Genomic DNA, 27,182 nt, shown 5'->3' with positions numbered 1-27,182 from the left:
CAAGTTGACTGGAAAGAGACACTTGCAGAAAGGACAGCAGAGCAGCAATGGTGAAAAATGAGGGAAGTGCAGGACAGATACATTCTAAATAAGAAATTTTCAAATGGAAGGAGGACACTATTGTGGCTGACAAGTGAAGTCAGAGCCGAAGTAAAACGAAAAGAGGGCATACAAGGAAGTCAAAGCTAGTGTGAAGGTAGAGGATTGGGAAGCTTTTAAAACCATGCAGAAGGAAACTAAGAAGTTCATTAGGAAGGAAAAGATCGATTACATTGGACAACAAATTTTTTCAAAAGTGTAGCTTCCTCAGAATTTTTTTGTTTACGATGGACTACTTGAAGGTGAACACAAATATAATTTCAGACTACTTGTATCACGTAGGAATTTGGAGAAACAACAAATTAACTTTTATTGAATATAATGTGTTTAATTGCATAATGGTGCTGATACTTTGCAATAATTCAGCTAAGTTAAAAATATTTTGTTAATGATTTTCATTTGTACTCAGTGTCTGAAGCTTCTTGCTTAAGTGTTCAACAATAATTCACCAGCATTGATGGATTCCAGTTGCCCTGGTATCTTTTCTCCATGACCGCAATGTCCTGGTGAAACCTTTCACCATGCTCGTCACTAACAGAACCAAGATTTGCAGGGAAGAAGTCTAAAGGCGAATGCAGAAAATGAATCTTTAGTGACATTTTGCATTTCATGGTTTTATATGCTTGAAGCATGCTTTCAACCAGCTGCATGTAGTTTGGTGCTCTGTAGATGCCGAGAAAAATTTCAACAAGTTCCTTGAATGCCTTCCATGTGGTTTTCTCCGGTCCCACTAGAAATTCTTCAAATTGCCTGTCATTGATGACCTGTTTGATTTGTGGACCAACAAAAATGCTTTCCTTAATCTTGGCATCAGTTATTCTGGGAAGCATCTGTCTCAAATATCAAAATCCTTCATAGAAATTTTTGTACCTGGTGATAGCAAATTTCATCCTCTCAGTCCTGAGCGCAATAATTATTACTAAAATCTGTCCTGTCATGCAGCATCCACGCTGCCTAAGCATGCCCAAGCATGCCTGGACAAGACAAGAGACTTTCCAGCTTACAGTGTAGGCAACATTTTAATTGACTTGAATTATGAATTGAAATAATAAAGATAGGAAAGGAAAGGTACGTCGCATCCGAAGTTTCTCCGGTTAGCGGATGATTTCCCTGCACGCCTCTCTGACGTAGAGGGGAACCGCATATGAGGCAAGTTACAGCAGTGGTAGTGATTTCAAAAAATGGTGCATGATAGGGAAATTTCATGTTGATTTTCATGATCAGTAGCCCAAAATACATAAGATACACCTAAAAGTATTCAGGAAGCAAAATCTTTGTTGTCCAGTGTTATGAAATGAAGCTGGTGACTAATATCAAAGAAGATACTTAAAGCTTTTTCAAGTATATAAAGGATAAAAGAGAGCTGAGGGTAGATATGGGACAATAGAAAATGAAGTTGGAGATGTTGTAATGAGAGACGCAGAGATGGCAGAAGAACTGAATGCGTATTTTGCATCAGTCTTCACAATGGAAGACATCTGCAGTATACTGGGCATTCAAGAGTGAAGTATGTGCAGTTGCTCAGGTAGCTTAATGGTCTTGGGGTGGATAAATCTCCTGGACCTGATGGAATGCACCCTTGGGTTCTGAAGGAAGCAGATGGAGAGTTTGCGGAGGGATTAACAATGATCTTTCCAGAATTGACAGATTCTGGCATTGTACCGGATGACTGGAAAATTACAAATGTTACTCTGCCATTTAGGAAGGGTGGGAGGCAGCAGAAAGGAAACTATAGATCTGTTAGCCTGACATCAGTGGTTGGGAAGTTGTTGGAATAGATTGTTAGGGATGAGATTGTGGAGTGCCTGGAGGCACATGACAAGGTATGCCAAAGCCAGCATGGTTTCCTGAAAGGAAAATCCTGCCTGACTAATTAACTGCAATTTTTTGAGGAAATTACAAACTGGCTCGACAAAGGGGATGCAGTGGATGTGGTGCACTTGGATTTTCAGAAGGCCTTTGACAAGGTGCTGCACATGAGGCTGCTTAGCAAGATAAGGTCCCATGGAATTACAGGGAAGTTACTAGCATGGTGGAGCATTGGCTGATCGAAGAAAACAGAGAGTGGGAATAAAGGGATGCTATTCTGGCTGGCTCCCAGTCAGTTACCAGTGGAGTTCTACAGGGGTTGGTGTTGGGACTGCTACTTGTTATGATGTATGTCAATGATTTGGACTATGGGATTAACGGATTTGCGGCTAAAATTGCCAATAATACAAAGATAGATGGAGAAGCGAGTAGTGTTGAGGAAACAGACAGCCTGCAGAGAGACTTGGATAGTTTAGAGGAATGAGCAAAGAAGTGACAAATGAAATGCAATGTTGGAAAGTGTATGGTCATGCACTTTGGTAGAAGAAATGAATGGGCAGACTATTATTTAGATGGGGAGAGAATTCAAAATGCAGAGATGCAAAGGGACTTGGGAGCCCTTGTGCAGGATACCCGAAAGGTTAACCTCCAGATTGAGTCAGTGGTGAAGAAGGCAAATGCAGTGTTGGCATTCATTTCTAGAGGTACAGAATATAAGAGCAGGGATGTGACATTGAGGCTGTATAAGGCACTCATGAGACCACACTTGGAGTATTGTGTGTAGTTTTGGGCTCCTTATTTTAGAAAGGATATACTGACATTGGAGAGGGTTCAGAGAAGATTCATGAGAATGATTCCAGGAATGAAAGGGTTACCATATGAGGAACATCTGGTAGCTCTTGGGCTATATTCCCTGGAGTTCAGGAGAATGAATGGGATCTGATAGAAACATTCTGAATGTTAAAAGGCTTGAACAGATTAGATATGGCAAAGTTATTTCCCATGGTCAGGGAGTCCAGGACAAGAGGGCACAATTTCAGGATTTAAGGACATCCATTTAGAACAAAGATGCAGAGAAATTACTTCAGACAGGGTGGTAAATCTGTGGAATTTGTTGCCATGAGCAGCAGTGGAGGCCAAGTCACTGGGTGCATTTAAGGCAGAGGTAGATAGGTTCTTGATTAGCCAGGGCATCAAAGGGTATGGGGAGAAGGCAGAGGAGTGGAGTTGACTAGAAGAATTGGATCAGCCCATGATTGAATGGTAGAGCAGACTTGATGGGCTGAATGGCCTACTTCTGCTCCTATATCTTGTGGTTAACTGAGTGTATAGTAATTTTACGTCTAATAGGAGAAAATCTGCAGATGCTTGAAATCCAAGCAACAGAAAATGCTGGAGGAACTTGGGAGGCCAGTCAGCATCTATGGAAAAGAGTACAATCAATGTTTTGGGCTGAAACCCTTCAGCGGGATTGGAGAAAAAAAGATGAGGGGTAGAGTTGAAAGTTAAGGGGAGAGGTGAAGTAAAGAGCTGGGAATTTGATTAATGAAAGTGATTCAGGGCTGGAGAAGGGCGAGTCTGATAGGAGAGGACAGTAGGCCATGGAAGAAAGAAAAAGGGGGCGGATCACCAGAGGAAGCAATGGGCAGGCAAGAAGGTAAGGTGACAGTGAAAAGGGAATAAGGAATAGTGAAGGTTGGGGCAGTTTGTGTTACTGGAAGTTCGAGAAATCAGTGTTCATACCATTAGGTTGGAGGCTACCCAGATGGAATATAAGGTGCTGTTCCTCTAACCTGAGTGTGGCCTCATCATGACAGTGGAGGAGGCCATGGATAGACATATCAGAATGGGAATGGGAAGTGGAATTAAAATGAGTGGCCACTGGGAGATCCTACTTTTTTGTGGCTATCGATTTCTCGAAGTTCTGGTAATGGGGCCCTCCCCCCCCCCCCCCCACCATTCTCCAGTCCTGGTAAAGGGTCTCGGCCTGAAACATCGACTGTATTCTTTTCCATAGATGCTGCCTGGCCTGATGAGATCCTACAGCATTTTGTGTGCGTTGCTTTCATGTCATTTGGGTCGGTCATAATAAATCTCATTTCTGGAATCATAAGCACACAAGACTGATAAGAAATCACTGGAAAATGGAGCGAAAGAGGAAACTGGTCCTGCTGCTCATAGGAACAAATGTATATGCATACATCAGTCCTTTGAATTTATAATGGGAGCTTGAAAGTATGTAGGGTTCATAACCCAGAGGTACCCTGTACTGATAAGTTTCCTTCAGGTCCTCATTTGTACTAGGCCCTTGGTTGTGTAGTTTGTTGTGCCTTCTCGTGTGAAAACAGACACAAAGTATTTGTTTAATTAATTTGATATTTCCATATTCCTCTTTATCAATCCTCTATCTTTGATGGTAAGGGGTTCACATTTGCTCTCACTGGACTTGATTTTAAAAATGCCATTCTCAACCCATAGGACATAGGAGGAGAATTAGGCCATTCAGCCCATCTAGTCCACGATCTGATCATAGCTGATTTATTATCCACCTCAACTCCATTTTCCTGCGTTGTATTCTTTGATGCCTTACTAGTCATGAACCTTTCAACATCTGCTTTAAATATACCCAATGGCTGGACTTCTACAGCAGTCTGTGACAATGAATTCCATAGAGTCGCCACCCTCTAGCTAGAGGATAGTGAATCCTCCTCATCTGTTTCAAAGGAACATCCTTGTATTCTGAAGCTGTGCCCTCTGGTCCTCTCCACATCCACTCTGTCTAGGCCTTACAATATTTTGTAGGTTTCAATGAGATTCCCCCTCATTCTTCTGAGCTCCAGTGATTACAAGCCCAGAGATATCAAACACTCCTCATGTATTAACCTTTTCATTCCTGGGATAATTCTTGTCAACCCCAAGGGATTGTTAAAGAAGTAACTGGTTGAGACATCAATAGAATTTTAGGTAGTGAGGGAATCAAGGCAGATGTTATAGTGCAAGAAAGTGCCACAAAGATACACGTTCAGTTATTTTAAAAAATGGCCCTTTTTTGTCATGTTGTGTACTTCATTTAGAAGTATCCCGTGGATAATGCACATAGTTGACTATGGATTGAGTGGTCTTTCTAGATCAATTTACATTTTGCCAGATCACTGGGCTGCAAGTCTCATTAAATAAGTTGGACTGTTTTGTGGGTTTTAATTTTTATGGGAAGCCCTTGTCAAGGCAAACAAGGATTTTTTTTCTTGCTGAAAGGTTGATCCCTTTGACAAGGTTTCTGGAGTTATTTGTGAAAATGTGTTGGCAGGGACCCAGCTGGGATTCCTCTGCATTAAATTCCTAGGATTCCATGAATAAATAATGACACTGTTTAGCCACAGAAAGAAAAGCAAACATTTTATATCAGGCTTTCATGACTTTGATATCCCAAATATAAAACCACCAATGAAATATTCAAGGTATTGTGAAATGAAGTTTGTATATCTTGTAACTTTGGCTTTAATTTCTTTTTAGCTTGGAATTATATATCGAGATATTAAATTGGAGAATATACTTCTTGACAGTAACGGGCATGTGGTTCTGACAGATTTTGGACTTAGTAAGGAGTTTCTAATTGACGAAGTAAGTATTACTTTTAACTATTTTGCATCAGCATGTATGATGTAAGTCACAACAGATTTTTTAAATGTTTAGTATAAGAATGGAATGGCAATATTTATTGGTGGTGTCACTTTGTGTTCAATAACTGTAATGAATTTGTTAAACATTAAGCCTGTGGCTCGATTCGTATGTTGCCAGATGTTATATAATGCACTGGAAGTTCAAACACTGGATCAATGTCTTATATATCCCATAATGGTTACATCTGTGAACCATTTCTTCAGCAATATGGCTTGTATAGAATCTCCATATTACTTTCTGAAGTCAAACAGAATGGAACACTAGTGAGGAAAGGTGAAGGAGAGACAATGCAGAGTGATTTGCAGTAGACTACAGATTGGCATTGACAAATCTTCTTGAAAAAACAGAGGCTTTCCATCTCTTTAGCTTACTTTAAAATCATCCTTGGGTTTCTGTGTCACCGGCAGGCCCAGCACTTGTCACCCAATCCAGGTTGTTCCTTCAGAAGGTGATTCCCAAATTGTGGCTACACGTGTGTTGAAGTGTTCACATGAAGACAGTTATGGAGTTTGGAAGTTCTGATAGGGGAGTGCTGCAAATGAGGGATATGTTTGGCTGGAGGTGCTGCAGATGCAAGATCTCTTAAGTGATAAGAGGTCATAAGCAATGGCTGTCCTGTCAAGACCATAGCCATTCCACATTAGTCGCTGCTTTTCATTGGGGCATATGGTAGCAAGGTGGTGGGAGAGCGAGAAAATCGACCTGAATCAATCTTCTTTCAAATCGCTTCTGTTTCAAGACTAATAGTAATCTGCCAAGCAGCAGGAACATTGAGAAGGAGTTGTATGAACTCATGATTCTGCATGGTGCTTGCAGTCTGGCAGGACTGGTAGAACTAGACGCTAAGGTTAGGGTGGTGTGGGTGTGGAATGTATAATTAGTGAATATGGGTTCTATCTCAACATTTAAGAGAAGTTTGGATGAGTACATGGAGAGCAGGGGTAAAGGGGGCAATGCTCTCTAGGCAGAATAACAGTACTAAATGGTCTGAAAGGCCTGTTTGTGCAGCAGTGTTCCATAACTCCACGAAATTGTATATAGTCTCTGACAGCTTGGTGACTATGGCGTTAGACATGGTAATGCTTTGTTATAAATGAGCATTCCTGAACCCTGGAATAATCTACAGGCGTAACACTAAAATTCTATCACATCAGGTGGTGAGTTAGGTTCTTTATGCTGAAAAAGTTACCAAAGATGACATTTTAAAGACTGGATTGTTGTAGAGAAACCCATCTTGTTCTTTGTTGTCATTTGGAATGATAATTTTCCATCCTATCACCTAGATTGAACTCCTTCCCCTCTCCCCCACCTACTTATTCTGGCTTCTTCCCTCTTCTTTTTCAGTCCTGATGAAGGGCCTAAGCCTAAAATGCACCTCCTCTCCATTGATACTACCTGAGCTGCAGTATTTCATGTGTGTTTTCATCCTACCTAGTTTGACCTATGTGCATCTCCAGACCTTTAGATACGGCCCAGTTAGGCACTCACTCCCAGGGTAGTTGGAACTGAAGAATAAATCCTGGCTCTGCCATAATGTCCCACATGCCATGAGTGCATGAAGAAATAAAATTAACTGGTGTGAGATTTATTTTTCCAGTGACAGTCCATGTTTATGTAAATACTGTTACCACATGTAAATTGTATATATACAAGAGCATCTGGTTACTGTACTGTTAAATATCAAATTCGACAAGTGCATTTTAATATTTTACAAGGAGTGATGAACTAGTTTAGATACAACTGTAAGCTATATTTTAATTAGAAGAACTATTAGTTAATATTGAATTAGGCATACAATAATGTAGTAATTTAATATTTAGAACTATCACTATATTCTGCTTCAAAATAAAAGTGCTTTTCAGTGGATTAGTATAGTCAAATTATTAGTTTGTACATGCAGTCTTTTTATTTGTGTAGTGTTGAATCCAATGTGTTTGTATGATTGACAGATACTCTCCCATACAAAGTTGTAATAAGCTATACATGTAATGCATGTGATTAATAGTGTACTACTGAAATGTGGGATAAATTTCTTAAGAAAAATTCTCATGGGAATAAAAACGTTCTTTATTTTTAACACTTGGTGCTTTTGAGAATTTTGTTTATACATTATAGCTTTGCCTCAGGCTTTGTGAGATGGATGACCTAGCATGATCAAGTGGATTGGGATTGTGGGGATGCTCATTAAGAAAGTGGGGGTACTATAAGTTCTTATATGAGAGGGCTGTGGAGAAAGAACAATTGTTGGGAGGGTTAGGGTTGGGCAATGTTGTAGTTCTTCCTTGATCAGTCAGGCTTAATTAGAAGATTGTGAGTGGGGGGAGTTGGTAGTTTAGAGAGTTTGCAAAGTCTGAACTTCTGTAGGAGCCAGAAGCTTAAAGCCCTCTATCTTCTTTTCCTGAGAGAGTGGTAAATTAGTCATTATTGTCAGTATTCTGACTCTAGGCTAGTTTCCTTATCTCCAGAAAATCTGGGGCACCAGTAAATTTCAATGTGGACACCTAATGCACTGTAAAGACTTGTTGCAAAAATACTGTTGAATATTGAGCAGTAAGAGATTGAAAATGCTAGAATTGAGCAATAAACAATCTGCTGTGGGTTCTCCATGGGTCGAGCAGCATTTTTTTATTTTTATTTGTCACATGTACAGGTATATTGAAACATACAGTGAAGTATGTCATTTTGTGTCAATGACCAACACAGTCTGAAAATGTGCTGGGGGCAGCCTGCAAGTGTCACCATGCTTCCTGCACCAGCATAGCATGCCCACAACCTCTTAACCTTAACCCATACATCTTTAGAACGTAAGAGGACACAGAGCACCTAGAGGAAACCACATGGTCACAGGGAGAATGTACAAATCTACAGCGGTGTGAGTTGAACCTAATTTGGTGATCACTGGTGCTGTAAGGTGACGTGCTAACTGCTACAGGACCATTCTGCCCTCTGTGTGGAGAGAAACAGTTTGTTGATGTTGCTATTAACAAACATTTGTATTAGCAAAAAATTGGGACCTTTTAGTATCTGCCCTGCTGAAAGTGGCAACGTCATGATACGTGACCCTTCACACATGTTAACCATTGCAAGCAGAGGTAAATATCTGGGCAACAGCATATTATTCTTTGCTAGCTAACCAGAATTGCCTTTACATACCAATCACATAGTTAACTATTAGCACTGCAGCACTAGTGTTAATTTTAGAGAAGGCAAAATAGAATCGGGCATTTTTGAATTTTGGATTACGGTACTGTATATCTTGTAGATTTGAGGGAGTATTTTTTTCTGAAGAGAAAACTGGAGAAACCATATGGGATGATACAGCTGCAACTCAAGCAGTACCAAAAGCAAGTGGTTGTCGATGTCTACCATGAACTAAAGCTATTTCAGTTTCTGGCACCTGCAGTGCCTTGCGTTTTGCCTTTAGATAGCTAGTCTTTTAGTTTAAATGGGATTCAAAGGTTTTGGGGAACAGGGAACTAGGTGGAGCTGAGGAGATGATCTAGAGCATTGTTGAGGGCCCATTTCACTGAATTCCTACTCTTTTGGTCTGACACGAGTACATCTTGTATTCTAATTTATCTTTTTATGTATTTTTGTTTAACTTTATATGCTATAGCAGACCGATGGTGTAGTGGCATTAGCACTGGATGTTGAAGCGAGAGGCCCTGAGTTTGAATCCAGCCAACTCCTTGCACACTTTCCATCCGTGCTGGATTGAGTATCAAGCTAGTAAGTTGGCCTCGTAGGAAAAAACAGACAAAATGCTAAAGAAGTGACAAGATTGCCCGCACCTCCGATGCACCACAGGGCATGAAGAGGAACTTGTATACTATATGTGCTGAAACTTGGTAAATTACTGATGCCAATTAGAGTTGAGGTTATTGTCATATGTAAAAGTACAACTTTAAAGCACATTTGGGACTTCATGGAAAGGAAGGATTTAGAAGAATGTATGCTAAATGCAGCAAATGGGAGTAGCTCAGGAAAAAATCATGACAGAGTCCTGTAGAGCTCCCTTTGGCTTCCAGGTTATTAATACTAGTTTCTATTCTTTGGGCTTAACATCCCCAAAGGATAAATGAAATTAACAATGAGCAGTGAAAAATAAACTTGCATTGTGATAAATTCTCAATGTACAATTCACCTTAAATCTGTTTTTGGTAACACTGTCCACATACACACACAACTATAGATTAGAAAGTGTGTGTGTAAATGTTATAAATAATCTGACATTTATAATAAACAGTCGATATTTATCATGAAATGTAGACTGTTTATTTCCTTCCATAAATGGTCCCTGAGTGGCTGTGTTCCACCAGCATTCCACCAGATTTCCAGCATCTACAGAATCTCTTCTGTATATGAGCTTCCAGATAAACTTCGAAACATTTTATTGTTCAGCCCATCAAAATATGTAATTGCTTGAATTGTTTTTCCCATTGATTTTAACCTCTAAATACCTATAAAATCTCTTAATAAATAAAGGACTGTTCTGTAAAGCAGGGATCCCCAACCATTTTTGCATGGCGGACTGGTTTAATATTGACAATATTCTTGCGGACCGACTGACTTGGCGGGGTGGGGTGGGGAGAGGAGGTGTTCAATTTCAACAGTGCACGATGGAATGAGGAAAGGTGCAGCTGACTCATATCGTTTCATATCGCCAAATCATGTCATTTCCTCATGGCCTGGTAGCACATGCTTTGCGGCCTGGTGGTTGGGGACCACTGCTGTAAAGCACAGATTAATCGACATCTCTTAATTTATTTTGCCAACAGGTATGGGAACAGTCAGCAACATGGCTGCTGGCTTTAACTGAGCTAACTGGAAAATAGCGCTTGGTCACAAGCACTAAATGCTATTGTGGTAGAGTCATAAATATTAGAAAGGGTGATTATCAGGGAGCCAATGCCAAACCAAACCAAGGCAAGTTTCTATCTCAGCTTGGTATAAAAGTTGATTGATGAACCATACCTCGTTCCATAAATTTTCACAGCATATCAACATTCAACACCTCTTTAAAATTTTATAGTATATTAAATATTAGAAATATTTAAAAAGAGGCAATTTTTGATTATCATACTAGTTGATGTTGTGTGCTGATTATTTCCTGCTGTTTGGAAGTGTTTATTCAGAAGATATTTCAGTTGCTAGAAATAATGTTATGACCCTTTTTGAATATCTGCATGGTTTCCATTTGATGACACACTACTTTCTGAGACTTTAATGGAAATATAGCCTCTTGATTTGTCTTTCCCTTTACACTCTTCTCTTTTTAAAAAAAATAGTTGAAGTTGTCAGAAGCAGACATTAGAGATGACATTAGCAGATATTAGGAGGCACATATATGCACATGAAAATCAGAAAACTGAGATTCTGTTTTCTTTATGTAAAAGAAAGATCTAGTGCGATCCCGAATATATGAGGAATAAACTTTCTTGGGCTTCCAGCCAGGTATAGGTATCGATTATAACCAAAGTTTCAATGACAAACTGTGCCATCATCCCTGAAGATGGCAGAGTTTGTCATCGAAACGTTGGTTATAATTGATAACTGTACCCAGCTAAAAGTCAGAGAAGAGTTTACTCGAGAGATTCTAGTTATTTAAAAGACAAACAGGAAATGCTGAAAACACTCAGCAGATGAGACATCTGTGAAAAGAGAATCATAGAACATAGAATAGTACAGCACAGTACAGGCCCGTTGGCCCACAATGTTGTGCCGACCCTCAAACCCTGCCTCCCATATAACCCCCCACCTTAAATTCCTCCATATACGTGTCCAGTAGTTTCTTAAATTTCACTAGTGTATCTTTCTCCACCACTGACTCAGGCAGTGCATTCCATGCACCAACCACTCTCTGAGTGAAAAAACTTACTGTTATATCCCCCTTGAACTTCCCACCCCTTACCTTAAAGCCATGTCCTCTTGTATTGAGCAGTGGTGCCCTGGGGAAGAGGCACTGGCTATCCACTCTATCTATTCCTCTTATTATCTTGTACACCTCTATCATGTCTCCTCTCATCCTCCTTCTTTCCAAAGAGTAAAGCCCTAGCTCCCTTAATCTCTGATCATAATGCATACTCTCTAAACCAGGCAGCATCCTGGTAAATCTCCTCTGTACCCTTTCCAATGCTTCCACATCCTTCCTATAGTGAGGTGACCAGAACTGGACACAGTAATCCAAGTGTGGCCTAACCAGAGTTTTATAGAGCTGCATCATTACCTCACGACTCTTAAACTCTGTCCCTCGACTTATGAAAGCTAACACCCTATAAGCTTTCTTAACTACCCTATCTACCTGTGAGGCAACTTTCAGGGATCTGTGGACATATACCCCCAGATCCTTCTGCTCCTCCACACTACCAAGTATCCTGCCATTTACTTTGTACTCTGCCTTGGAGTTTGTCCTTCCAAAGTGTACCACCTCACACTTCTCCGGGTTGAACTCTATCTGCCACTTCTCAGCCCACTTCTGCATCCTATCAATGTCTCTCTGCAATCTTCGACAATCCTCTACACTATCTACAACACCACCAACCTTTGTGTCGTCTGCAAACTTGCCAACCCACCCTTCTACCCCCAAGTCCAGGTCGTTAATAAAAATCATGAAAAGTAGAGGTCCCAGAACCGATCCTTGTGGGACACCACTAGTCACAACCCTCCAATCTGAATGTACTCCCTCCACCACGACCCTCTGCCTTCTGCGGGCAAGCCAATTCTGAATTCACCTGGCCAAATTTCCCTGGATCCCATGCCTTCTGACTTTCTGAATAAGCCTACCGTGTGGAAACTTGTCAAATTCCTTACTAAAATCCATGTAGATCACATCCACTGCGCTACCCTCATCTATATGCCTGGTCACCTCCTCAAAGAACTCTATCAGGCTTGTTAGACATGATCTGCCCTTCACAAAGCCATGCTGACTGTCCCTGATCAGACCATGATTCTCTAAATGCCCAGAGATCCTATCTCTAAGATTCTTTTCGAACAGCTTTCCCACCACAGACATAAGGCTCAGTGGTCTATAATTACACGGACTATCCCTACTACCTTTTTTGAACAAGAGGACAACATCTACCTCTCTCCAGTCCTCCGGTACCATTCCCATGGACAACGAGGACATAAAGATCCTAGCCAGAGGCTCAGCAATCTCTTCCCTCGCCTCGTGGAGCAGCGTGGGAAATATTCCATCAGGCCCCGGGGACTTATCCATTAATCAGTTAACATCTTGGATTAATGTTCTAGTTCTGATGATGGGTTCTCCCCTCTTTTTCCTTTCCATAAATACTGCCTGATCTGTTGAGTTTCTACCCCAGCATTTTCTTTTTATATTATAGACGTGCATATGCCATCTTGTATGCAAACTGCACTGGTGTTTACACGGTAATGAATATTTTTTTTCTGGTCTGCAGTTAGATGATGGTTTTTCTGTTTGCTGTGCATGCTTCAAACCATAATCTTACTAATCCATTTCATCTCCTCCATTTCACGTACATCTGCTCTCACTCCATCCTCCCACCACCCCACTAGGAATAAGGTTCCCCTGGTCCTCACCTACCACCCCACCAGCCTCCGGGTCCAACATATTATTCTCCGTAACTTCCGCCACCTCCAACGGGATCCCACCACTAAGCACATCTTTCCCTCCCCCCCCCCCTCTGCATTCCGCAGGGATCGCTCCCTACACAACTCCCTTATCCATTCGTCCCCCCCCATCCCTCCCCACTGATCTCCCTCCTGGCACTTATCCGTGTAAGCGGAACAAGTGCTACACATGCCCTTACACTTCCTCCCTTACCACCATTCAGGGCCCCAAACAGTCCTTCCAGGTGAGGCATCACTTCACCTGTGAGTCGACTGGGGTGATATACTGCGTCCGGTGCTCCCGATGTGGCCTTTTATATATTGGTGAGACCCGACGCAGTCTGGGAGACCGCTTTGCTGAACATCTACGCTCTGTCCGCCAGAGAAAGCAGGATCTCCCAGTGGCCACACATTTTAATTCCACATCCCATTCCCATTCTGACATGTCTATCTATGGCCTCCTCTACTGTAAAGATGAAGCCACACTCAGGTTGGAGGAACAACACCTTATATTCCGTCTGGGTAGCCTCCAACCTGATGGCATGAACATTGACTTCTCTAACTTCCGCTAGGCCCCACCTCTCCCTCGTACCCCAGCTGTTACTCATTTTTATGCACACATTCTTTCTCTCACTCTCCTTTTTCTCCCTCTGTCCCTCTGAATATACCTCTTGCCCATCCTCTGGGTCACCCCCCCCCCCGTCTTTCTTCCCGGACCTCCTGTCCCGTGATCCTCTCGTATCCCCTTTTGCCTATCACCTGTCCAGCTCTCGGCTCTATCCCTCCCCCTCCTGTCTTCTCCTCTATCCCTCCCCCTCCTGTCTTCTCCTATCATTTTGCATCTCCCCCTCCCCCTCCAGCTTTCAAATCCTTTACTCATTCTTCCTTCAGTTAGTCCTGACGAAGGGTCTCGGCCTGAAACGTCGACTGCGCCTCTTCCTATAGATGCTGCTTGGCCTGCTGCGTTTACCAGCAACTTTGATGTATGTTGCATCTTACTAATAGGTGCTTTTTAAGAAAACTACACAATTTTGATAGAGTAATACACGCAAAATGCTGAAGGAACTCAGCTGGTTAGGAAACATACATGGAGAGGAATAGAAACATAGAAAACCTACAGCACGATACAGGCCTTTCGGTCCACAAAGCTGTGCCAAACATGTCCTTACCTTTGAAATTACCTAGGGTTACCCATAGCCCTCTATTTTTCTAAGCTTCATGTAGCACGCATTCACCACTCTCTACGTAAAAAAAAACTTACCCCTGGCATCTCCTCTGTACCTACTTCCAAGCACCTTAAAACTGTGCCCTCTTGTGCTAGCCATTTCAGCCCTGGGAAAACGCCTCTGACTATCCACACGATCAATGCCTCTCATCATCTTATACACCTCTATCAGGTCATCTCTTATCCTCCATCACTCCAAGGAAAAAAGGCTGAGTTCACTCAACCTATTCTCAGAAGGGATAATCCCCAATCCAAGTAACATCCTTGTAAGTCTCCTCTGCACCCTTTCTATGGTTTCCACATCCTTCCTGTAGTGAGGCGACCAGAAATGAGCACAGTACTCCAAGTGGGGTCTGACCAGAGTCCTATATAGCTGCAACATTACCTCTCAGCTCCTAGACTCAACCCCACAATTGATGAAGGCCAATGCACCATATGCTTTCTTAACCACAGAGTCAACCTGCATGGCAGCTTTGAGTGGCCTATGGACTCGGACCTCAAGATCTCTCTGATCCTCCACACTGCCAAGAGTCTCACCATTAATACTATATTCTGCCATTATATTTGACTTACCAAAATAAACCACCTCACACTTACCTGGGTTGAACACCATCTGCCACTTCCGACAGCCCTCTACACTATCCACAACACCCCCAGCCTTTGTCATCGGCAAATTTACTGACGCATCCCTCCACTTCCTCATCCAGGTCATTTATAAAAATCAAGAAGAGAAGGAGTCCAGAATAGATCCCTGAGGCACACCATTGGACGCTAACCTCCATGCAGAATATGACCTGGCTACAACCACTCTTTGCCTTCTCTGGGCAAGCCAGCTCTGGATCCACAAAGCAATGTCCCCTTTCATCCCATGTCTCCTTACTTTCCAATATGCCTTGCATGGGGTACCTTGTCAAATGCCTTGCTGAAACCCATATACACTACATCTACTGCTCTACCTTCATCGATGTGTTTAGTCACATCCTCAAAAAATTCAATCAGGCACCTAAGGCATGACCTGCCTTTGACAAAGCCATGCTGACTATTCCTAAACATATTATGCCTCTCCAAATGTTCATAAATCCTACCTCTCAGGATCTTCTCCCATCAACTTACTAACCACTGAAGTAAGACTCACTGGTCTATAATTTCCTGGGCTATCTTTACTCCCTTTCTTGAATAATGGAACAATATCCCCAATCCTCCAGAACCTTTCCCATCCCCATTGATGATGCAAAGGTCATTGCCAGAGGCTCAGCAATCTCCTCCCTCACCTCCACAGTAGCCTGGGGTACATCTTCTCTGGTCCTGGTGACTTATCCAGCTTGATGCTTTCCGAAAGCTTCAGCACATCCTCTTTCTTATATCTGCATGCTCAAGCTTTTCAGTCCACTGTAAGTCATTCCTACAATCGCCAAGATCCTTTTCTGCAGTGAATAATGAAGCAAACTATTCATTAAGTACCTCCACTATCTCTTCCGGTTCCATACATACTTTCCCACTGTCACACTTGATAGGTCCTATTCTCTGACATCTTATTTTCTTGCTCTTCACATACTTGTAGAATTCCTTAGGGTCTTCCTTAATCCTGTCACCAAGGCCTTCTCATGGCCCCTTCTGGCTCTCCTACTTTCTTTCTTAAGCTCCTTCCTGCTAGCCTTATAATCTTCTAGATCTCTGTTGTTACTTAGAGTTGATGTTTCAGACTGAGAGCCTTCAGGATTGGAAAATAAATACTCCCATGCTCCCAGGGGCATTTAGGAGTACTCATGAGGCTCGGTTGTATACCATGAATGATACAGTTGTGATAACCAGGGATCTTGGAGTACAAGTCCAAAGATCCTTGAAGATGGCAGCTTACAGTGGTGCAAGAAAGTTTGTGAATGCTGTAGAATTTTCTCTATTTCAACACAGCTATGAATTAAAATGTGATCAGGTCTTGACACAAGTCCTAAATAGTTAAGAGTACCCAAGTAAGTAAAATAACTAAAAAAAATTATACTTATTGAGAAAAATTAGCCAATATTACATTTTACAATATTACAAGAAGCATTGATCATGTGGATAGTCAGAGACTTTTTCCCAGGGCTGAAATGACTATCACGAGAGGGCACAGTTTTAAGGTGCTTGGAAGCAGGAACAGAGGAGATGTCAGGGGTAAATTTTTTACACAGGGAGTGGTGAGTGCGTGGAATGGGCTGCTGGCGATGGGGGTGGAGGTGGATACGATAGGGTCTTGTAAGAACTCCTGGATAGCTTAGAAAAATAGAGGGCTATGGGTAACCCTAGGTAATTTCTAAAGTAATATAGTGGCATGCAAAAGTTTGGGCACCCCTGGTCAAAATTTCTGTTACTGTGAATAGTTAAGTGAGTAGAAGATGAACTGATCTCCAGAAGTCCTAAAGTTAAAGATGAAACATTCTTTACAACATTTTAAGCAAGATTAGTATATTATTTTTGTTTTGTACAATTTTAGAGTGAAAAAAAAAGAAAGAAACACCATGCAAAAGTTTGGGCACCCCAAGAGATTTGAGCTGTCAGATAATTTTTACCAAGGCCTCAGACCTTAATTAGCTTGTTAGGGCTATGGCTTGTTCGCAGTCATCGTTAGGAAAGGCCAGGTGATGCAACTTTCAAAGCTTTACAAGTACCCTGACTCCTCAACCCTTGTCCCAACAATCAGCAGCCATGGGCTCCTCTAAGCAGCTGCCTAGCACTCTGAAAATTAAAATAAATGATGCCCACAAAGCAGGAGAAGGCTCTGAGAAGATAACAAGGCGTTTTCAGGTAGCTGTTTCCTCAATTCGTAATGTAATTAAGAAATGACAGTTAACAGGAAAGATGGAGGTCAAGTTGAGGTCTGGAAGACCAAGAAAACTTTCCAAGAGAATTGCTGGTAGGAATGCTAGAAAGGTAAATCAAAACCCGGTTTGACTGCAAAAGACCTTCAGGAAGATTTAGCAGACTCTGGAGTGGTGGTGCACTGTTCTACTGTGCAGCAACACCCGCACAAATATGACCTTCATGGAAGAGTCATCAGAAGAAATCCTTTCCTGCGTCCTCACCACAAAATTCAGCATCAGAAGTTTGCAAAGGAGCATCTAAACAAGCCTGATGCATTTGGGAAACAAGTCCTGTGGACTGATGAAGTTAAAATAGAACGTTTTTGGTTGCAAATGAGCAAAGGTATGTTTGGAGAAAAAAGGGTGCAGAATTTCATGAAGAGAACACCTCTCTAACTGTTAAGCACGAGGGTGGATCGATCATGCTTTGGGCTTGTGTTGCAGCCAGTGGCACGGGGAACATTTCACTAGTAGAGGGAAGAATGAATTCAATTAAATACCAGCAAATTCTGGAAGCAAACATCACACCGTCTGTTTAAAAAAAAAAGCTGAAGATGAAAAAAGGATGGCTTCTACAACAGGATAATGATCCTAAACGCACCTCAAAATCCACAATGGAATACTTCAAGAGGCGCAAGCTGAAGGTTTTGCCATGGCCCTCACAGTCCCCCGACCTGAACAGCATTGAAAATCTGTGGATAGACCTCAAAAGAGCAGTGCATGCAATACGGCCCAAGAATCTCACAGAACTAGAAGCCTTTTGCAAGGAAGAATGGGTGAAAATTCCCCAAACAAGAACCGAAAGACTCTTAGCTGGCTACAGAAAGTGTTTACAAGCTGTGATACTTGCTAAAGGGGGTGTTAAGTAAGTACTGACCATGCAGGGTGCCCAGACCTTTGCCTTGGGCCCTTTTCCTTTTTTGTTATTTTGAAACTGTAAAAGATGGAAATAAAAAAAGTAATCTTGCTTAAAATATTAAAGAAATGTGTCAACTTTAACTTTATGCCTTTTGGAAATCAGGTCATCTTTTACTTGCTTAGCTATTCACAGTAACAGAAATTTTGACCAGAGGTGCGCAAACTTTTGCATGCCACTGTAGATGTTCCGTACAGCATTGTGGGCCGAAGAGCCTGTATTGTGCTGTAGTTTTTCTATGTTTTTAAGTATTTGTTGGAAAAGTATGTGAGCCTTTGCTTTCAGTAACTGGTGTGACCCCCTTGTACAGCAATAACTTCAGCCAAAAGTTTCTGGGAACTGTTGATCAGTGCTGCATATCGGCTTGGTGGAATCTTAGTCCATACCTCCTTACAAAACTGTATCAACTCTGGGATATTGGGTGGCTGCCTTGCATAAACTGATTGCTTCAGGTCCTTCCATGACATTTCTATTTGATTAAGGTTAAGACTTTGACTTGGCCATTTCAAAACAGGAATGTTCTTCTTTTTAAACCATTCTGGTATTGATTTACTCTTGACTTTCAGATCATTGTCTTGTTGCATTATCCAATTTCTATGAAGCTTCAGGTGATGGACTGCTACCCTGACATTCTCCTGTAATATGTCTTGATACGGTTTTGAATTCATTGTTCCCTCAATGATTTCAAACTGTCTAGGGCTTGAGGTAGTGAAGCAACCCCCAAACCATGATGCTTCTACCGTGCTTCACAGTTGGGATGTGGTTTTGGTATTGGTGTGCAGTGCCTATTTTCTTTCAAACATTGCAATGTCCATTTCTGCCAAAAAGTTCATCTTTTGTCTCTCTATCCACAGAACATTGTTCCAGAAGCATCATAGAACATCCAGGTGGTCTGTTGCAAACTTGAGACATGCAGCAGTGGTTTCTTCCATGGTGTCCTTCCAGGAACACCATTCTTGTTCAGAGTCTTTCTTTTAGTGAACACATTAACAGAGACTTTAGCAACTTCTCGAAATTTCTGCAGGTTTTTTGCTGTTGCCCTTGGGTTTTTTTTCACCTCCTTCAGCATGGCATGTTGTGCTTTTGGTGTGACCTTTGCAGGATACCCACTCCTCGGGAGAGTAGCAACCGTACTGAGTTTTCTCTATCTGTAGACAATTTCTCTTACTGTGGACTGATGATCACTCAGGATTTTAGAAATGCTTTTGTAGCTGTAACACGCTGTAAGGTTTCATTGCTAATGTAATGGCTTCTTTGTAATGTTCCACTGCTGAGGTAATAGTTTCTCTGTAGCAGCAATGTTTGGGTTATCACTATAGATAATGGGGCATGCTAGCCAATGAGCGGCATGTTGTTCTTTCCTGTGTGTCTGGGAGCCAGGAATCTGCGGTCTTTTTTGCTGTGGAGAGATGAGGAGAGAAGACGTGAATAGAGAGAGTTGGTAGACCTCGGACTGAGTGGACTTGGAGCGAAGGTCCAGAGGTCAGCGACGAACGGAGGAGGTTGGTGGTGGACGAACAACCATATCAGTGATTTCCAACATTGCGCATCAGACTGTTTCATGAGAATGGGCCCTTTTTCTTTTTTTGCTTTCTTTACTAACCGTATAGTCAAATTAAGGATGATAAAGCTGAATCGTTTATTCACATATTGTGTACTGTTTTTTATTTCATGGTACTGATTTGGAACAGGGGACGCATTGCGCAGCATCCACCCAAACGAGATTTGTTAAGTTTGGCCGGGCCAGGGGACTATCATCCCCTATATTAAGCCGCTAATTGAAGCGAGAATTACAATTGTGGGGGCTACATTCGGGATTGATTCTGTTGGATGTTGTGTGATTATCCTGAGTGGGGTAGATATTCGTACGCCAGATGAATTGTTAATTCGCTTGTTAAGTAGTGTTAAAGTTGTGATTGTGGGTGGAGGTTTGATAAAATGGCTGGCACAGCTCTCATTTTAATGCAGACCAACACTGATGTCGCAGTAGCTGGGGAAAGAGATTTCAAAGACAGGGTTTTATCGTTTCTGAGGAGTGAAGGGAAGGAGTGGTCAGATTTGGAATGTCTAATTACCCCGTGTCCCCCAGGGGAGAGTGAGAATTCTGGGTTAGTATCCACCCTTACCTCTCTGGCGAATAAATGGAAAAATCAGGTTCAACCTCCCAGCTATGGTAGGCGCCGCCTATTCTCTGGAATTACGCCCACCCCGAAAGGGGAAGAGGAGTATGAGGTATGGGCGGAGCACACCTCTCAGTTGTTAGATGAATAGCAGTGCTCTGATGACATAAAGCGAAGAAATTGGTTGGAAGTTTGAATGGGCGGACTGCTGACGTTGTGAGAGCCGTCGGGTTAATGTGTCGCGTAGCGACAGCTGTCAATTAAACGCAAACACTGGACAATGCTTTTGGCCCGACAGGAAGCCCAATGGAGCTCATGGTGGGGTTTCAGAACATGCGTTAGGAGAAGGGGGAGAAGCTTTTTGCTTTTATATTTTAGCTGGAGAGTCAGCTAAATTGCTTGCAGCACAGAGGGTCATTCAGGCAGCTGAAGTGGATCAGTTAAGAATGGACCAGATAGTCAGGGGTGCCCAGCCTCATGACCTGATTGCTTGGGTTTCCGACAGTCTCGTAAGACGCGCCCCCCTCCATCTTGGTTGAGTTGATCAGAGAGGTACAGGAAAAGGAGAACGCGTTGGAGGTGTGGGAGGCCTCCGTCAGCAGGGTACAGTCCTCAGTAGTGGTCCCCTGCGGTGAAGTGACCAAGGATAACCTGCCCCGAGGAGCGGTGGAGGAAATTGTGGCAAAGTTAAAAACAGAGATATGTTGGCTGTTATCAGCGGGTGTGGACGCCCCCCCCCATATGATGGAGCTGACTGGGGGGGGGCAGATCCCCCAAGGGGATGAACAAGGCGGAGGGCTGCTGGCAGCAGGTGTCACGCCAGAAGGAGAGTGAGCCCCCAAGTACCTAAGCAGGGAGAGTTGTTGGAAAAACTTAGAGGAGACCCAGTGAGGAAACGGCTTGGTGTCGCTGGGGGAACACATTTCTAGCAATGTACTAAGGAACCTCCAAAAGTGAAGGGCCCAATTCCTGAAGGCTTAGTGGGACGATACTTCAGTGTGTCGCTATGGATAAAGGGTATTTATGCTAAAGCCATACTTGGCACCGGGTCGCAGGTCACATTGTTGTACCATTAATTTTTCAACCGGTATCTGAAGCATTTACCCTTGACCCCTTTCAGGGCATTAGAGATCTGTGGACTTAGAGCTAGTGATTATCCATATGATGGTTATTTGTCAGTGAAGTTGGAGTTCTCGGAGGGCAATGTGGCAGTGTCTGAGGTCCTTGATACATTGGTGCTGGTTTGTGCGGACCCTGTTGAGAAGAGTGGGGTTTCAGTTCCGGTGGGGACCAGCCCCCCTCTTGTGAGGAGGCTCATGAGGGCCTGCAAGGAGAAGGCTGATGAGAGCTTTCTGGGAACATTGTCCGTGCAGCCAGTGTTCCGAGCTGCTTTTGAGGAAGTGCGTGGCTGCATTAGGCCGGATACCGAATTTAGATGCGGGACTGTGTGGGTTCACCGAATTGAAGCCAATGGTAGTATGGCCCAGGGAAGTAGCAAGAGTGATGGGGTCACCCAAATTTCCCAGAGCGCCTGAGGGCGAGGCCATCTTAGTGGACGCTCCGGAAGACCTTGAGGGGGAGTTGGGATTTCCTGCTGTGTTACTGGTGAAGCCGGAATTGCAGAAGCCCCTAGTAAACAGGATGGCAGTGATTGCCAGGAACACTAGACGGAGGGAGGTCACCTTCAAGCGGGGGATGCCCCTGGCGCATTTGTTCCTGATGATGGTAATGTTTAGTGTCCCTATGAGACAAGCCATTCAACTTCGGGGACTCCCCTGTTCCTGCGGGTTGGAAGAGGGGGCTAGTAGAGAGATGTTGAAGCTGGAAGATTTCTTCTCCACTGATGAGTTTGACGTGGGTTGTTCCAAGAGCACACGTCACACTATCCGGGTGACTGAGGATACCCCATTCAGAGAATGGTCATGGCGACTGGCCCCTACGGAGGTGGAGGACATTCAGCAGCATTTGTGTAAGTTGAAGGAATCTGGGATTATCACTGAGTCCTGAAGCCCCTATGCGTCCCTTATAGTAGTAGCCCGAAAGAAGAATGGGAAGGTATGGATGTTTGTGGACTTTAGGACTCTGAACAGGCGCACCATCCCTGACCAGTATACTTTCCTGAGGATTGACGACACGCTGGCCTGCCTGAGTGGTGTGGGGTGGTTCAGTGTGGTGAACTTGAGGAGTGGATATTACCAGATCCCCATGAGTGAGGTTGACAAAGAGAAAGCGGCATTTATATGTCCCCTCTGATTTTTTTTCCAGTTTAAAAGGATGCCCCAGGGCATCTTGGAAGCTCCTGCAACCTTCCAGCGGGTCATGGAGAAGACGGTGGGGGATATGAACTTGCCTGAGGTGTTGGTATATCTGGATGACCTCGTCGTATTTGGATCCACCTTGGAAGAACATGAAGTGAGGCTGTTGAAGGTGCTAGGCTGCCTGAATGCTGAAGGGTTAAAACTTTCCCTGGACAAATGCCAGTTCTGCCAAATGTCTGTTAGCTATGTTGGACACCTAGTCTCATGGGATGGAGTAGCTACAGATCCAGCTAAGATAGAGGCGGTCACCACGTGGCCAAGACCTCGGACTGTGAGCGCTCTGCTCATTCCTTGGATTCTGTGGTTGCTACCGGAGGTTCATGAAAGGCTACGTGAAAGTGAGTCACCTGTTGAACCAGCTCCTGTGTGGTTACCGTCCCTTGGGGAAGACAAGGAGGGGGAAAGAAGGACAGGAAGGTGGAGAGTATCTTAGCCCCTCGGAGCCCTTTGGACCGAGGCGAGATGCAAAATGTGAAGAGGCCATTCAGTCGCTGAAGGGGCTGCTGACCCAGGCGCCGGTACTGGCTTTTGCAGACCCCCCGATTGCCATATGTACTGCACATGGATGCCAGCCGAGAGAGTTTAGGGGGCGTCCTGTATCAGGATCAGGGCACCAGGTTGTGTTTGTCAGCTGGAGTCTGTCACCCTCCGAGAAAACCTATCCCATGCACCAGTTGGTATTTCTGGTGTTGAAATAAACGATGGTTGATATGCTGAGTGACTACCTCTATGGGGCCAAGTTTGACATGAGGACGGACAACAACCCCCCAACTTGTATCCTGACCTCGGCGCAACTGGATGCCACAGGCCATCGGTGGTTGGCAGCGTTGTCTGCCTATGATTTCAGCCTGAAGTACCGGCCAGGAAGCAGGAACATTGATGTTGATGCTTTATCCCGACGGGTGCATGAGGGACTAGTCAAGGATGAGGAGTTGGAGAGCGTTCCTGCCCCAGGGGTAAAGACCATGTGTCAGTTTGCCATCACCATGAAGGCAGAGGGAAAGGAGGGGCAGGGTCGAGCGATGGATCAATTGGGAGCTTCTGACGATGCCATTCTCCAAGTTTACTATAACCTGACTGTTCTGAAGACAAATCAGCTGCCGGAATTGAGTTCTGGGGAAGTGGCAGCTGCTCAGTGAGATGATCTGGGCATTGGGAGCATTTGGGCAGTGGTCGAAAAGGGAGACCTGGCTCAGGCGATGAAGACAAAATGTGTGTTGGTGTCTCCATTACTGCAAAAATGGCCTCGGTTGGAGTTGAAGAACCAGATCTTATACTGAGACACGTCACCTCCAGACCAACCCCGGCATTGCCAGCTGGTTCTGCCCAAAAAGTATCGGAGGATTGTGTTGAAATCACTTCATGATGAGTTGGACATTTGGAGGTGGAAAAGACCTATGGATTGCTCAGACCGGTTTTACCGGCCCCGGATGAAATCGGAGGTCAAAGACTACTGCAACTCATGCATTCGATGCATACAGCAGAAGACACTGCCCACGCAGGTAGCACCCTTGTTCCACTTGCAGAGTGTGGGGCCTCTAGACCTGGTGTGTATGGATTTCCTGTCAATAGAACCAAATGCCAGCAACACAGTGAATGTCTTAGTCATCACGGACCACTATACCAGATATGCTCAGGCTTTTTCTACCAAAGACCAGAGGGCGTCTACAGTGGCAAAAGTGTTATGGGAGAAGTATTCCATCTATTATGGCCTTCCCAGGTGGATACATAGTGATCAGGGATGGGATTTCGAGAGCAGACTCATCCATGAATTTCTGGGCATACTTGGAGTCAAGAAGTCGAGGACCATGCTCTGTCACACACAGGGTGATCCCCAGCCAGAGAGGTTTATTCCGACCTTGCTAGACGTGCTCGGGACCCTGGAGATCAGCAAGAAGAGCAAGTGGAGTCAATATATTGGGCATCTGGTTCACAGTTACAACTGTACATGAAATGAAGCTACTGGGTATTCGACATATTATTTGATACTTGGGCGCGAGGCGAGGTTGCCCATTAACCTTTGGCTTGGGACTGACGAGAGTGACTTGCTGCCAAAGATTTTATGTGTCTGATATGAGAAGAGAGCTGAAAGGGGCTTATGAGTTAGCAGGGGTCGCGGCTGCCAAGCAGAATCAAGGAAATAAGAGGAGGTACGATCAAAAGGTGAGGTTCTCCCAACTCCTGCCGGGAGACCGAGTCCTCATAAGGAATTTGGAGCTACCTGGAAAGCATAAGTTGGCTGACTGCTGGGTGGCTATGCCCTATGTGGTGGAGAGTCAGATGCCAAACCTACCAGTTTTCTGGGTGAAACCAGAGGATGTGAATGGGCCTGTCAAGAATCTCCATCAGAACCTTCTGCTGCCCCTGGGACAAGAGGTGCAGGTAGACTCAGAGCCAAACTTGGGAGCCTACACCTAATAAGAGGACTCTGTGGAAACGTGGGGCGACTGCAGGGTTCGCACCCCTGAGAGGGATACTGATTCGGAGGATGAAGACCTGGATGTGTGGTATATGCCGCCTTTCGCTAACTCCCCATTGATTGAGGAAGAGATTCCCAGCCCTTCTCCCACTGAGTCAGGTGACATTGGGGTGGGCTATCTGTGGGCAGCCTGGGTTGCAGCGGGACTCTGCAGGGGAGGAAGTAGGGCTTGGCCATGGGACAGAGGAGTCCGAGTTGTAGGTGGGCATGAGTGATAGGTCAGAAGAGGCCTTGCCAGGTAGACCAGAAGTATCCCCAGTAGTGTCTGAACCTGAAGAGTTAGGTGAGGGGGTGCGGAGGTCTCAGAGAATTAGGAGACCACCAGATACGCTGGCCTATGTAGCACCAGGGGAGCAGAATGTGTCCCCTACCATTTTGGGGAGCTATGTCACTGCCTTGTGCAGCTGGATTAGACTTTGTGTTTTGCAGGAAGGGTTTGGTGAATTATCCCAACGTCATGAGGACATGACTGAATTCGGTGGGGGAGAATGTAACATGCTGTAAGGTTTCACTGCTAATGTAATGGCTTCTCTGTAATGTTCCACTGCTGAGGTAATGGTTTCTCTGTAGCAGCAATGTTTGGGTTATCACTAGAGATTACGGGGCATGCTAGCCAATGAGTGGGATGTTGTTCTTTCTTCTGTGTCTGGGAGCCGGGAATTCGCAGTCTTTTTGCCGGGGAGAGATGAGGAGAGCAGACATGAATGGAGAGAGTTGGTAGACCTCGGACAGAGTGGACTTGGAGCGAGGGCCTGAAGGTCAGCGACGATTGGAGGAGGTCGATGGTGGACGAGCGGCCCTATCAGTGAGCTCCAACGTTGCGCATTAGACTGTTTCATGAGAATGGGCCCTTCATCTTTTTTTATTCTCTCTAACTGTACAGTCAAGTTAAGAATTATAAAGCTCAATCATTTAATTGCATATTGTGTACTGTTTGTTATTTTGTGGTACTGATTTGTAACAGGGGACACATCGCACAGTATCCACCCAAACGAGATTTCTTAAGTTTGGCCGGGCCGGATGCTTATCATCCCCTATATTAAGCCGCTAACTGAAGCAACAATTACGTAGCCTTTTCCAGCTTCTTGTATCTCTTTAATTCTTCTAAGGTCCTTTCAAAGCTGCTTTGATTGAGGCACGGTGCACATGAACAGTTCTTTCTTGAGAAGAGTAGGATTTGTCAGTAGCCTGGCTTTGTGTGCCTTTTTTTATAGGGCAGGACACCTCTACAACCCATACCTCAAATAGAAACATAAGAAAATAGGTGCAGGAGTAGGCCATTCGGCCCTTCGAGCCTGCACCGCCATTCAGTACGATCATGGGTGATCATCCAACTCAGAACCCTGCACCAGCCTTCTCTCCATACCCCCTGATCCCTTTAGCCACAAGGGCCATATCTAACTCCCTCTTAAATATAGCCAATGAACTGGCCTCAACTGTTTTCTGTGGCAGAGAATTCCACAGATTCACCACTCTCTGACTCAGGATCAGCTGACTCAAAATAGCTTTTGTAGAAGGCGTTACCCCAGTGGTTCATGTACTTTTTCCAACAAATACATGTAATATTGGATCAGCCAGTTTTGCAATCTTTTATTTATTAGAATACAGTGTTGAATAGGCCCTTCCGGCTCTTCAAACCACACTGCCCAGCAATCTCCTGATTTAAACCTAGCCTAATCATGGAATTATTTACAATGACCAATTAACCTACCAACTGGTACCTCTTTGAACTGCAGGAGGAAACCCATGCAAACATGGGGGGGGAGAACCTCCTTACAGACAGCAGTGGGAACTGAACCTAAGTCATGTCGCCTATATTCTGCTCCTCCCCGATGGCTCCATTCAAAATAATTAATATAAGCTATTAAAAACAAGGGACTGAGCACTAAAATGTCTGAGCTGAACACCAGTATTTTTAAAGGAACATTGGAAAGGCATTTGAGAATGAGGAACTAACTTAACGGGTTGTGGAAAATAACAATTTAAGACTGGGTATGGTTGACATTTCTAACAGGCAGGCTAGTCATAGTTGCTGTCTTTCCTATAGCTTCTCTCTTCTCTGAGGATTCTTGTGGTGGAGAGGCTTCTGAGTTCCTGAGATCCCAAGA

At 43.9% G+C, this 27,182-nt stretch overlaps 1 protein-coding gene across 6 annotated transcripts in view; it reads left to right on the top strand.

Annotated features, from left to right (window-relative positions):
* Positions 1 to 27,182, top strand: part of LOC134344972 (ribosomal protein S6 kinase alpha-5) — a 338,866-nt gene that overhangs the window by 163,927 nt on the left and 147,757 nt on the right. For 5 of the 6 annotated variants that reach the window (XM_063045114.1, XM_063045122.1, XM_063045107.1 and 2 more), the window contains one exon: positions 5,422 to 5,529. In XM_063045114.1, coding sequence (XP_062901184.1) covers positions 5,422 to 5,529 — 108 coding nt within the window. Of the gene's footprint in view, positions 1 to 5,421; positions 5,530 to 9,218; positions 9,319 to 27,182 lie in introns of those variants that run through there. The other variant, XM_063045132.1, reaches the window with a different exon arrangement.

Source organism: Mobula hypostoma, chromosome 1, assembly GCF_963921235.1.
Source record: "Mobula hypostoma chromosome 1, sMobHyp1.1, whole genome shotgun sequence".
Taxonomy (NCBI): Eukaryota; Metazoa; Chordata; class Chondrichthyes; order Myliobatiformes; family Myliobatidae; genus Mobula; species Mobula hypostoma.
The sequence above is the reverse complement of the archived record's forward strand: the minus strand, read 5'-3'. Positions and strand labels throughout refer to the sequence as shown.